Below are 13,126 nucleotides of genomic sequence, written 5' to 3' on the forward strand. Positions count from 1 at the left end.
ATGTGCCACAACTACTGAAGCCCGTGCACCTAGAGCCCATGTTCTGCAACAAGAGAAGCCACCGCAATGAGAAGCCCTCGCGCCGCAACAAAGAGTAGCCCTGCTCACCGCAAGTAGAGAAAGCCCGCTCACAGCAGCAAAGACCCAACGCAGCCAAAAATAAATAAATAAATAAATAAATAAATAAATAAATTTATTAAAAACAAATGGGGTTTCCATTTGTCATTTGTGTGTATGAATTTAATGGAGACCAAAATTCCATCAACAAAGGGGCACTTACTACAATGGACTCATAAACACAGTTATTAAAAACAGTGTGGGTATATAGTAGTTTCTCCGTGACTTGAAAAATATCAGTCATACATATGATGAGAAATAAGTCTGTTCCCTGGATAGGAAATATAGAAAGTATGACTTTGTCACTTAATAATCATGTGGACTTGGGAGAATTGATCAACTTACATGAGCTTTAAATTCCTCACTGGAAAAAATATAGTGATTAATCATTGTTCTGCCTACTACATAGTATGGGTATTTTGAAAACTACAAAGCATTATGTATATGTTAGAGATTTATCAGTGTCAGTAAATGATACTGATGTTCAAACGATTCTGATGTTCATAAGAAATGTCTATTTGTTTACATCTACTTAGAATTCTTTAATATGTGGCATCATATAGACCAAACATTGTGTATTGATCCTTATGATGTTGTAGGATGGGTCAGAATCTTCTCATTTTTCTGGTAAGAGTACAAAACAAGGGTGCCGCATGCCTCAACCAGCTGTGATTCAGTGAATTAGAAGCTTAGGTGGATTCAACTTCAGGATTCTATTGCATTGCAAATAAGATCTTTTCCAAGCTCCTGAGACTTACTGTCTTTGAAAGTGGAATTGTCCAAGGGACAGTGAAAACATGAACTGTAGCAGTCAGTAGATGCTCAGAACTGAGCTTACGAGCCTAAAGCACACAGTCAGCTATGATGTGATAAGACTTTCAAGAGTATTCCGTATTTTTTGTAGCAATATCATCATCTGTATTTTATATATTATGACAATGAGGCTCAGTGGTATTAAATGACTTGCCCATGGTCATATAACTGATCAGTGTTAGAGGTGGTACCTGGATTAAGGACATCAGATTAATAGTCTCTTAGTTGTATTTTCATCTCATGCTATAGACTCCTGAGCCACTGAGCTGGGTTTCCTTTCAAATCATCATAGTACTCAACTTGTTAATTCCCTGACAAGTAATTTTTTTTTTAGATTTAAAATGATTAACAAGTAATTTTTGACAGAACGATACATATGTAAGTATATTGGTTTTTTTAAGCAGCACTTCTGGGTGCATTCAAAAAATTACATTCTCATCACCATTATGATTCCTGTCATAACACTGAATGCTGCCCCTGTCCATTACAAAGCTCATTACCTAAGCAATTAATCATATACATGTATACGTGCAATGGTGACGAGCTCTTTGAATCAAAGTTGCTGAGTAGTAAGGGAGCCTGTAATAGATAGAGGTGTGCAGGTCGGGAAAGTCCTTCTTGAGAAAATAACACTTGAGAAGAGATTTGAAAAATAAGCTGATGTTAACAAGACAAGATGGGAGGCATGAGCACTCTCTGGGATTAAGCAAGATGGCAAGCACGAGGGACTAAAAAAGGGCCGGTATGGATAGAGGAGAAGGAATGAGATGAGTAGGGAATGAGATGAAAGACAATGTAGGCATAGGCCAGACCACGTGGAACTTTTAGATCATGTTAAGTAGTTTTCTTGTTCTACCTAAGGATCAGCGGAAAGTCATCATGTTACTCAGAGGGTATGACGTGATCAGATTTTGATTTCTGACCAGTCGTTGTGGATGCAGTGTAATCACGAGGTGGAGGAGGACCTGCTGCTGGTGCAGGTAGAGGAGTTGGGTAACTATGGCCACAGTACGAGCAAGAGATCAGGGTAGCTCAACTAGGGTCATGGAGGCTGAGAGGGAGAGAAGTGGACAGACTTGGTAAATATGTGAGAGAAAATCAACAGAGCTTCGTAGAGAACTGAATATGGTAGGCGATGGAGAGGGAGTCTTAGCGTTGATGCCTTGGCTTTTGGTTGGTGATAATGAAACAGGCACAGCAGAAAAGAAACAGGACTTGAAGGAAGTATTAAAAGTTTGGTTTTGACCTGTGGACTTTGTGGAGCCTTTGAGACATTCAACAGGAATTGTTTAGGATGTGCAGGTCTGGACAGAAATATATATTTGTGTGTCATCTGCATAAAAGGAAAATGCAAGTTACAGATGTGTATAATATTGTCTAAGAGAGTGTAGTATGAGAAGATAAGAGGACCTCCAGTACAGACTTTAGAAAATCCAACTTTTACAAGCCAGGTAGAGGAGGATATGGCTGCCAAGGAGACAGAATAGGAGGCAAGCCAGGAGTGTACTGTGTCACAGGGTCGAGGGAAGAAAGCCCTTCAAGAGAGCAGAATGGTAGCTCTTAGGGACAGAAGAGAGGGGGAAATGAGGGGCTGCTAATCAGTGGGTATAGTTTCAGTGATGCAAGATGAGTAAGTTCTAGAGATGCACTGTACAATATTGAGCCTGTAGTTAACAACATTGTATTTTACACTTAAAAATCTGTTGAGAGAGTAGATTTCAAGTTAAGTGTTCTTTTCACAATAAAATAAAAATAAATTTAAATAAAAGAAGGGAAAAGAGATCGATGATGTCAAGTGCCATGTAAACGTCAAGTAAGATGACAACAGCAAAATATCTTTCGGCCTTAGTTACAAGGAATTCATTGGCAGCCTTAGTGAGAGCTGTTTCTGTAGATTGAAGGAGCTGGAATCCAAATTGAGGAGAGCTGAGAAGTAAAATGAGGAGGTTACACTAGATCCTCTCTAAAGTTCCTTCCAACTCTAAAATAATATGTGCTTTGATCTCATGCTGCTAGCCAGAGTCTCCCTTTGTCACAGGTTTCCCTACTCACCCTACTCTTGTTTAATAACAAAACTCTGCTGTTGAAAGAAATGACTTGCAAAGACTGTATTACTTTAAGCATCATTACAACCTCAAAAAATTTTAGGACAACTCATTTTCATATACTTTTACATAAATATTTTCTCTTTTGGAAAGAATCTTGAACACAAAAAAATCTTGTATGAGTTTTCTATAGCACCAATTGAAGAAATATATTTCCAAGAATTGATTTTATTTTTTGGGTCAGGACTGCAGGGATAAAACCAGGTCTAGAGTTTCCATGTGAATGAATTCGGAAGTGAACAGATTCAAAGCTGCAGTCCAGGGATGTCTCACCCTACACCATACTGTTTTCCTTTTAAATTGAATCACTTTTTCTGGGCTTTGGGAGTTAAGAGAACACTTCCAAAGAACTGATTTTGTATGGAAGCAGAATGCTTGGGCACTGCTGCTTTTCATCTAAAGAAAGGTCCTATATTCTCACTGTCTTGGTGGGATAAATTTCGGATAAAAGGGCATACAGACCATTGCTACTTGACGTGTGATCGGTGGACCAGCAGAAACAACCTCAGCTAGGAACCTGTTAGAAATGCAGAATCTCAGGCACCACCTCAGACCTACCAGATCAGAATCTGCATTTCAACAAGCTCTTCAGGTGATTTATGTTAAGATTAAAAGGTGAAAAGAACATGCATTTTTTTCTCAGAATCTACTTTCTAAAAACATAGAATTCTTTGTTACTCTGCCATAATATTTAAACTTATCCATGGGCATATTAGTCATTTATGGACTGAAAATTAATCATTTTATTTTGTTTTAAAATTAAGATCTGCAGTGGAGTGCCAAGGTGATGAACAAGGTACATTTTACAGACAAAAAGTAGGTTACACACCCAGCTCATGGCAGAACATGCATTTTTCATTCCCCCTTGCCAGAGCTGATAATTACTTACACTGAACTATCTACCCTTCCTCTTTTTTATTAATAACAACATTTGTAAGTTTAATTTGAAATAGCAAGGTTACCTGTCATGCTTTTGTACAGGATTTGTAAACTTTCACTATTTTCTGTCTCTTTAGCCAATTTAGGAGAACATTTACACTTTATTACACGACTCCTCCCCCTGGTGATTAACTGGAATGGGCAGATGAAACTCCACCCGCAGTCTCACCCTTCCTTGCTCCAGCTCTTACTCGGAGCCCTACTCTCTAACCTTTAACCAGGGCAAGAAAAGATTGCTACTGCCCCCTGCCGGCCCATTGTATTTTTCCTCCTCTACAAATCCGTGACTTGAAGAGGATGCCCAAGGATTTTGAGCCGCTGAAGAAAGCTCAGAGAAGGGGCTTTCCCTAGTAAAGAAGTAGAGAGATCCTTTGGGAACAGGCAGCTAAAATCAAACGAAAACACTCAAGGGGCGAGGAAGGTATAAAGGGCTTCTAAATTAAATTATCGATCCTCATGACCATTTTCTGCATATGGGCTTCTCTATGCCCATGAAATGTACCCTCCTCTTCAGCACAGGATTCCTCTTTTGCCTCTAGCTTTCACTGATAACGAGTAGACTACCCACTCCCCTATTATAATTTCAGTACTCTAGATCCTGTTCTCTGCTTCGCCCAATTTTCTTTTCCCACGCCTAGACCTCATTCCCTTCTCTTTTCTGCTTCAAACTCCCGTCCCGCCCACCCACCGACAGACTCGCATTTCCAGGAGCTCAGACCCTAGCCTTCTTCACCCTCTCCATCTACCCTGACCTCTGCTCTTCCCTGGTCATCACCGCACCCCTTCAGCACCCCTTCGCGCGGAACGGCCAGTCACTCTTTGCCTTGGAATAGCAGGCATGTCCCCTCTGGAATGCCTCTCCCCGACCCCCGCCCCAAGCGACTGAAAAAGGAAACATGCGCACTTCAGAGCTAGGAGCTGTCCGAGTGCTGAAATTTATAGGCTCGGTAAGATCACGTCTCCGTCTTTCTGTAGCCCTCATTCCAGCACAGGATTTCAGCAATTTTGTCCTCTTCTTCCTACCCACTCCAGCACGCAGAGTCCTTTCTTCTCCCTCATTTACAACTTCTTTTAAAAAGAGAACATTTTCTAGAGAAAAGGGGTTTGCTAAATAGAAAGGACATAAAACAAAAGCTACAGCAACCCGACTTGCAGCATGGCATTGTCACCAGCCCCCTTTGCATGGTGATGCGATTAAGGTAGCAGCATTTTTATTATTCAGGAAAAGCAGCTGGGGGATCCATCAGTTCTAAGGCTTTGTCTTTCCTAGGTTAACTGATGGTCCTAAGCCCCCGTTTGACCTGACCATGATGCCCAGTACTGGCACTTTTTGTTTTTTCTCAGCAAACTGTACAAACCCAAATCTCTTTTTGATTTTCAAGGAAACTAGATTCCTGCCAGATTTTGAGTCTGGACAATAAATAGATACTTTGTCCTAGCTTCTTTCTGGAATCATTTCGGGAATATTTTCCACAAGCATCACAGATACAGGAATGAACCGGCAGCTAGTGAACATTTTGACAGCCTTGTTTGCATTTTTCTTAGAGACAAACCACTTCAGGTAGGTGAAACGACTTTGCATGCCGATATTTTCCACATGAAAACTGTTTGAAAGAGAACGTGTCATGCAATTTTTATCTATTTCTCTATGCCCCGGACCACATTATGTTAATTTTATAAAGGAGAGTTAGAGTTCTTTTGTTCTTTTAAAAAGCTTAATTATGGTGGGAAGGTGGTAAATTTTCACAAAGGCAAGTTTTATGATGCATAACCCCGCTCTGTGCATTTCAACGTATTTTCACAGCCAATGTGATATTAAGATACTCTGATGAGTTGCATGCTCTTTACATTTCTAAATAATGGTGATTTTTTTCTCTTTTTTCCTTTCAAATTCTTCTGGAAGTCATTTAAAGGGATTATTGAATGCAGTGCTTTTCATATGGTGGAAGTGATTGAATTAATTTGCCAGGAGCATGCTCATTTTATGTAAAATATAAAAGAACCCAGATTCTTAGCTAACTTGGGACTTCTATTGTATTTCAGCAACTAGATGCATGCTATGAGAACTACAATTCAGGAAATTTCTTGAAATATCAAAAACATTTAAAATCTCATTTTACCACTATAGTCTACTGTTCAATATATTTAGAAATGTATTGCCTATCAAAACTGAATTAATATGACATCTTTGTATTCATGCATGCATGAGAAATGGACTATGCATAATTTTAAAAAGTGAGAAATCACTATTTGCATGCTTGCATTTTCTACTTAATTTACAAATCGTCTAATCAATTGATACCTCAAAATACCAGATTATTACCAGTAAGTGAAATAGCCATCCTAATGGCTAAGAGGTTCTAAGACAAGATAGAGATAAGAGATGTTCATACAACAAAGTGTAGGACTCTTCATTTAATCTTCACCAAATTTTATGGTATTTTTTCACAGAACCAAGAAAAATGGAACATATAGCAATAATGCTATGAGTACTGGGAAAACCCACTATGTTCCTTTCAGGTTCACACCTCCTACTATGATTAAGAAAAATTGTAGGCTGGGTTTTATTAGAATCATCATCATCATCATCTTCATCACCACCACCATCACCATTATAATCAAATAATACTTGATTAATCAGATGAATCTGCATATGGGAATGTGAGTATTTCTAGGTGATTGTATCAATTTTTAACTCTTACCAAATGTTTATATCATCTTTGTACTTATATTTAATATTACTTCTTTGAAAAACCGGCAAGAATGTGGTATTTTCCTAGTGATAAGAATTAACAATATTATTTGTTAAAATGCTGAAAAGAAAGCTTGTAAAATATATACTTTATGGAAGAAATCAACATTCAGTCAACCACTACGTATTGTCAAAGAATTCATTTCGCTACAAACCATATATGCTCTTCTTATAAGCCTTCTAAGGAAAATGAAAGTCTGAGAAATTTTCCAATTACCATTTAGTGTTTTTGATAATGCAAAAGACAGAACGCTTTAGAAGTTCTTTTTCATGAATACTTTACTAGAGAGTCAGCAATTTAAATGCTAATATATAAATAACAACTGATAAAATAACAGAAGTACAGACATGCTCATTGTTGACCTATTTTAAAATGAAGTTAAATTTCCAAGTGAAGATTTTCTTCTAGAAAACACATTGGAAATTATTAATAGCTGAAAGCTGGAATAGAATCTAGCAGGTGACAAAATAAGCAATGGGATCCTTAGTTCATGATTTACTTTGTTCTGCCCATCTTATTATATATTTTTTATAAAAAGTAGAGGACATATTAAGGGCCGAAATGCTGGAAGAATGTTTTAGAAGCCATGGGGAAATAATTTAAGACAATCACATAAATTTTAGAAATTATCTTCATTTTTCTGATGACACTAGAAAGAAACAGCTTTATATATCCATAAAACCTACAACCTAAAGCTATGCATGTTGTATCATCTTAAACATCTTATGGCAAAGTTTGGTAACTCAGGAGGTATGACTCAGGATTTATACCTTTCATCACTTAAAGTTAACTCTAGACCATGTACAAGTTAGGAAGTTGACCAAAGAGTTTATAATTTTCCTTTTCTTCTTCTTAACATATCAAATATATTTACAAAACATGATGTCAAACATTCTGTGAGCATCAGTTCTCAGGTGATAAGAATGGAATTGTTGCTAAAAGAGTTAATGATGTGTTTAGGGCAGCTTTCTGCAAAGACCATGACTCCAGGTCTGGAAAACAACCTGCGCAGACCCTATCTCCTTCAGATTTCTTGGACAAATTAATGGGAAGGACATCAGGATATGACGCAAGAATCAGGCCAAATTTTAAAGGTAGGTTTCACTGAAACTTACGTTAATTAAGCCTGTGGGAAATCTAGATGTTTGAATACTCTGAAAAAAAATTTTCAGGGCTTTTTATTATAAAGTGAAAACAACAAGCATAGTATTCATTTCATTTTGGCATTCTTTTGAACTAGTTGATTTAATAGCTTAAATTTTCCATGTTGCTTGCCACTTTCAAAAACTTTCCTCATTTGTGTTATGTTCCACAAAGAAAACTAAGGTCAGAGATTATTGCCACACTTCCTATGTTATCTTAAGTGGGAGTGGGACTGGAAATGAATACAAGAACAAATGATGGACTTGATTTGTATGAATCGTTACACCAAAATCTTTGGTTTGGGTTTTCAATACGTACTCCCAAAATGAAGTTTACATCTCAATATATAACATGCCATTTAATACACTTTCAGGCCTCTCTCATTTTTAAACCTTGTGAGAAAAGGCTCTAAGTGAATATATTACAAAGTTTTGGTTTCCCCTTGTTTAAACATTCTAATTCTTTATTTGAAATTATTTATCTGAAGTTAACAAAGAAGATCACAGAATTGTAAAGTGTGTATGTCAAAGATGGTGGATACTTTCTTTGTTCAATTAGAAACAAACCAAAAATTTGGTGTTTTTGTATGTTTAACATTACAAAAATGTAATTAATATAAATTACTTTTTTAGAAATTACCTTTTATCTATTTGATTTATTTTTACTCTGAATCAGAAAAATACTGAAATAAGAAAGAACCAATTAATTATTAATTGAATTGTTTTTGATGTTTTAATTTTTGGACACATATTTTAAATAAATGCATTTTATCTTGTAATTTAACTTGAAATAATGCATTGTAAAGTGCTTATATTTTATAAAAGGATAAATCTATAATAGTCTAGGTATTATGTCATAATTCATGCATCGCTTTGGTTTTGCTTATTAGCTATTTAATTGGATTGCTTTCCTTGAGGTTTGATTAATTTTTATTATTGGCAAATATGAGCATGAAAACTAAATTCAAAATTCCTTTCTTCTTTAAATGCTGCACCTCTGAATATACCCAGCTAAGGGCACATTTCATAAAGAAACGTGTCAGAATTTTGACCAAACAGATGTTTTTGACTTATAGAGTATTTCCAAAAGAGACAACAGAACTTAGTTCAAAAGCTTGATTTTGCTGAAAACAATTTTCATGTTCGCCCAATTTCATATTAATTTTGTGGTCATTGGAAGTCAATATTTGAAATAAAATCCTATGAGTGAGTATTCGAGAGTCAGCTTTTTCAATGGGCCTGCTCACTTGTACATTTATTCACTGAGCCATTCAGTAACTTTTGAGTCTGAACTACATGCAGGATACTAACTACTGCATGCTTTGAAAACTTGAGAGTTGAAACAGGTTTGGATGCTACCGTCAAAAATTTCAGTGGAGAGACTAGATGTTACATGAATACTTATACAATAAAATACTACAGGATTCCAACAAAAGTAAAGATGCTTTCCTATTAAGCTATTCACGGAAAGCTTCATAGAGAAGGACCAGAGATGGAAAATTGTTTCAAGTTTATGAGCATCTTGTTTAATAGCAGCTATTATTCATTATTTTCTAGAAATAATTTTTTAAAAGGGAAGAAAAGTACAAAGAGTAATAAAACAAACACCCATGTTGCCAATGCTACTTTAAGTGACCACACAGAATGAGCAATAATTTCCACACACAGCTTTTTTTTCTGGTTCTTCTGGGGATGTCACCCTTTGGAGATAACATTTCTCATGATTTTAAAGAATAAATAAATGAGGAGAATATCAATCATAGCAAAGCATGGCCATGTTTTTGAGATCTGTCCTAAAGACCTGAGTACAGGATGTTTTAAAGACTTATAAAAGGGAAATGGGTGAATATAATTTAAGACTCTAACATTAATGAACTTCACTGACTTTTGTCTCCCTCTTCCCTTAACTCTCCGATTCAATGAACCCTGATATTCTTTCATAACTTTTACTTACATGGACCATTTATATCAGATCAATTACCTAACAGCTCTCACAATTCTCTTTACTGTGAGGATCTTGGCTTTTCCTAGATGTAAAACATTCCCCATTATTTTAGACTAAAATGATTTTTCCTCCTTGGTGTTCCCATGAAACTTTATATGTCTAATACAGTTCTTTTGCACATTTATGTTTTATCAACTCACCCCCGCACCGCATCTGAGAGGGCAGGGAGGTACCTTATTTATATATATATAATATTACATATATAGTTTATATATGTAATATTATACATAGTTTCAGGTGTACAGCGTACTGATTCAGGGTTTTTGTTTTTTGCAGATTATATTTCATTAGAGGTTACTACGAGATATTGGGAAGGGGTGGGAAATTTTGAGGGACGAACCAGTGGTCGTAGTGGCTAGCAAAGACAATTTTAGCTGAGCTGAGGAGAAAGAAATAAGAGAAAGAGATAATAGGGAACTTGTAACAGCAAAGAGGCTAGGAAGACTATAGTACTTACTGCAGTTGATTAGCAATGTATCAATGAGAAATTTTATAGAGTAGGTAGAAATGAAAGGTGATTAGGAAGTGTGATTGTATCTGGAATAGTGATAGGCTCCCTGTAAATGCCAAAAACCAAACTGACTATGATAACAATAAACATGGTGATGGTCATGACAATGGTATTGAAAACAACAATAATGGTGATTAATAAGAAGACAAAAGGGCAAAATTTGACCACAAGAATATAAGCAAGAGCCAAATATGGGCTGTTGAGATAAAGGCTATGGCTTTTCTAGAAGTCTTATTAAATATTAGCACATTTCTCTGTTTTCCTTGCTGCCGTGCATTGGCAAGGGAAAAGAAATGTATATGCACAATTCTTCTTATTGGAAGGAATTTTTCCTGCATCCTTTCAAGTCAGTAAAATATTTCATGTCTATTCCATATCCCTGATGGGCTCTGAAAAATGTCATAATGGGCATATATACAAGAAGGAAGATGGATGTAAGCTAGAAAAGGGAACCAGAAGTGATTCAGACTTAGACTCTGTAATTGAGAGTCATTCTTAGAAACTATAGGGAAAAAATAGCTTTTCTGATGTGCTGAAGCACAAGTGTATAAACAAAGTCATGAGTCAGAGTTGCCAATTGCATTCCATCTATGAGAGCCATAGAGACTTGGGTCAGACCCCGTCAAAACATAAATTTTCAAAATCCTCAGTTCAGATAAAAACACAAGCTATGTCCATTCACAATTACCTGTTTCTGAAACCATGGTAAATGTTGATTCTATGTCAACAGAGAAGCCTCTTTCCCCACTTGGGTGATTTGTCTCGTTGTCAGTTGATTTGTCATGGTGTTATTCCATCATCCTATCAGATATTCCTTTGTCAGTATTACTGTATCTTGAAAATGCCACTTTAAACATTAAGCTTTTAAAGAAGCCAAATGAAATGCTCAAACCTGGGCAAAATGCATTAGTTCTGATTCTCTCTCTTTGAAACAAAGCCTTTATCTATTTTAATGAAATTTTCTTTGAAAAGAAAATTAACTTAGAGTTATATCTTAAGTTTCATCCCAATGTGAATAAATACATTTCACCAGAACATTCATTTTGGGATAGGATCTGGAATAGATAATGCCAGGAGATAATTATTCCCTCCACTTCTTTGTGCAGGCCATGCACACTAATCTTTTTTCCATATCCGGAGACCTAAATTTTAAAGTGTGATGTGCGATATTAAAACCTACATTTGCATGCAGTATGGTTTCCTTTATTTTCCAAGGAGTTATCAGCTCAAAAGGTGTTTCAGATATAAGTAAGAAACAGATCCACTTCCAAAAAACTAGAGGTCTTCATGTTTCTCCCCTTGGAAAGTTTCTTGTCTGTAGCCAAGTGGAGCTCAAGCTCATGTGTTGTGCTTACCAATCCCTGGAGGGGTGACTTGAGCACAAATGTCCAGCAGAGACGCTTGGAAAGAGTGATTCTCTCAGTTGGTGATAATGTAGCCCTAGTGTGATCATTTCTTTGATCACTCTGGCAGATGCGGGCATCAGATAATACCATGGGTTCTGAGAAAAAGAACAGAATGCTTACAAGTCTCAGAAGTTTTTTTTTTTTTTTTTCAGAAGTGTTTGACTTGAGTGCAGAAAGTGGTGGAAACCTTCAGGCACCTGAAAGGGTACAGTCATTTTATATAGAATAAGACAATAGGAGATAAAAGGGAGGAAATGATTACTGAAAGGAAAAGCTGGGTGTATCAAAGAGAAATTTATATATGACAGTTTTGTTCAGGGATGATGTTGATGAAGATTTTTGAATATCCAAAATCCACTGGCTGTGTCACAATTTATTTTAGCTTTTGGGTGCTGTATGTATACCAACCAACACATTTGTATATACCAGGCTGCTACGATGGGCCTGCAAGTTGCTTGTCAGGGATTTGAGGTAACATCAAGAAGGAGGCATCTACAGCATTCTAACACACTCTGGTAAAGTCTATTCCAAAGGATAAGTTCATTTATTGGAGTACGTCTTCCATTCCATGGTGACAGAGTAGTAGAGTGGGAGGGGCCTTGGACTTGGATCCAGAAAACCCAGGTTCATGTCCTGGTTCAGCCACTTTGGAGAAAAGATGTCTCCACCTCTCCATGACTCAGGTTTTCTTCTGACTTTGCCCACCTCATTTGGGTTGTTCTGAGCATCAAATGAGATCATACATCTGAATGATTTGTTTCCAACTATTAAAATTATTACAAATAATTTGAATTATTATTACTAGTCTTCTATTTCTCTTTGATAACTGACACTGACTATGAATTCTCAAAGCTTAGCCTTCATGGTGATTGGGTCCTTAAAGTTGTTTGAATTTTTTTTAATGGAAAAAAACGAGTCAAAGAAGTTCTAGCATTTTAGAGTCCTACCACAGTAAGCAGGATGTAGATGTCACATGTCTCAGCGGGTTCTCCTTTATTAGTCTGGTGGGAAGATTTCCAACCTGAAAGGGCTATTTCATATTCCTAAATATGAGACAAAAAGGGAGCCATTTGTGGGAAGGAATTATCTTTATCCATTCAAATCTTATCCCTGATTATTTTCTTAGACTCATTTTTTAAATGAACCAAGTAAAAGACATAGAACCAATTTCGCTTGGTCCTAGAAAGGGCTCTAAATTTAATGGAAGATATATGACTGTCATTTCTGATGTATTTTCTTGTCCAGTTACTGCAGTTGCAAGGGTCACTGCACAAACGTGAATTGATTTTCTATTTTAGAATAAGTATTTTAAGGAGAACATTTAGTCTCTACAAC

General features: G+C 36.5%; 1 protein-coding gene across 3 annotated transcripts in view; it reads left to right on the top strand.

Moving 5' to 3' along the window:
- Positions 1 to 5,467: 5,467 nt before the first annotated feature.
- GLRA2 (glycine receptor alpha 2) overlaps positions 5,468 to 13,126 on the top strand; it is a 185,195-nt gene continuing 177,536 nt past the window's right edge. For 2 of the 3 annotated variants that reach the window (XM_068533456.1, XM_068533455.1), the window contains exons 1-2: positions 5,468 to 5,535; positions 7,688 to 7,821. In XM_068533456.1, coding sequence (XP_068389557.1) covers positions 5,468 to 5,535; positions 7,688 to 7,821 — 202 coding nt within the window. Of the gene's footprint in view, positions 5,536 to 6,615; positions 6,636 to 7,687; positions 7,822 to 13,126 lie in introns of those variants that run through there. The other variant, XM_068533457.1, reaches the window with a different exon arrangement.

The sequence above is a fragment of the Eschrichtius robustus genome, chromosome X (assembly GCF_028021215.1).
Source record: "Eschrichtius robustus isolate mEscRob2 chromosome X, mEscRob2.pri, whole genome shotgun sequence".
In the NCBI taxonomy this organism is placed as follows: domain Eukaryota; kingdom Metazoa; phylum Chordata; class Mammalia; order Artiodactyla; family Eschrichtiidae; genus Eschrichtius; species Eschrichtius robustus.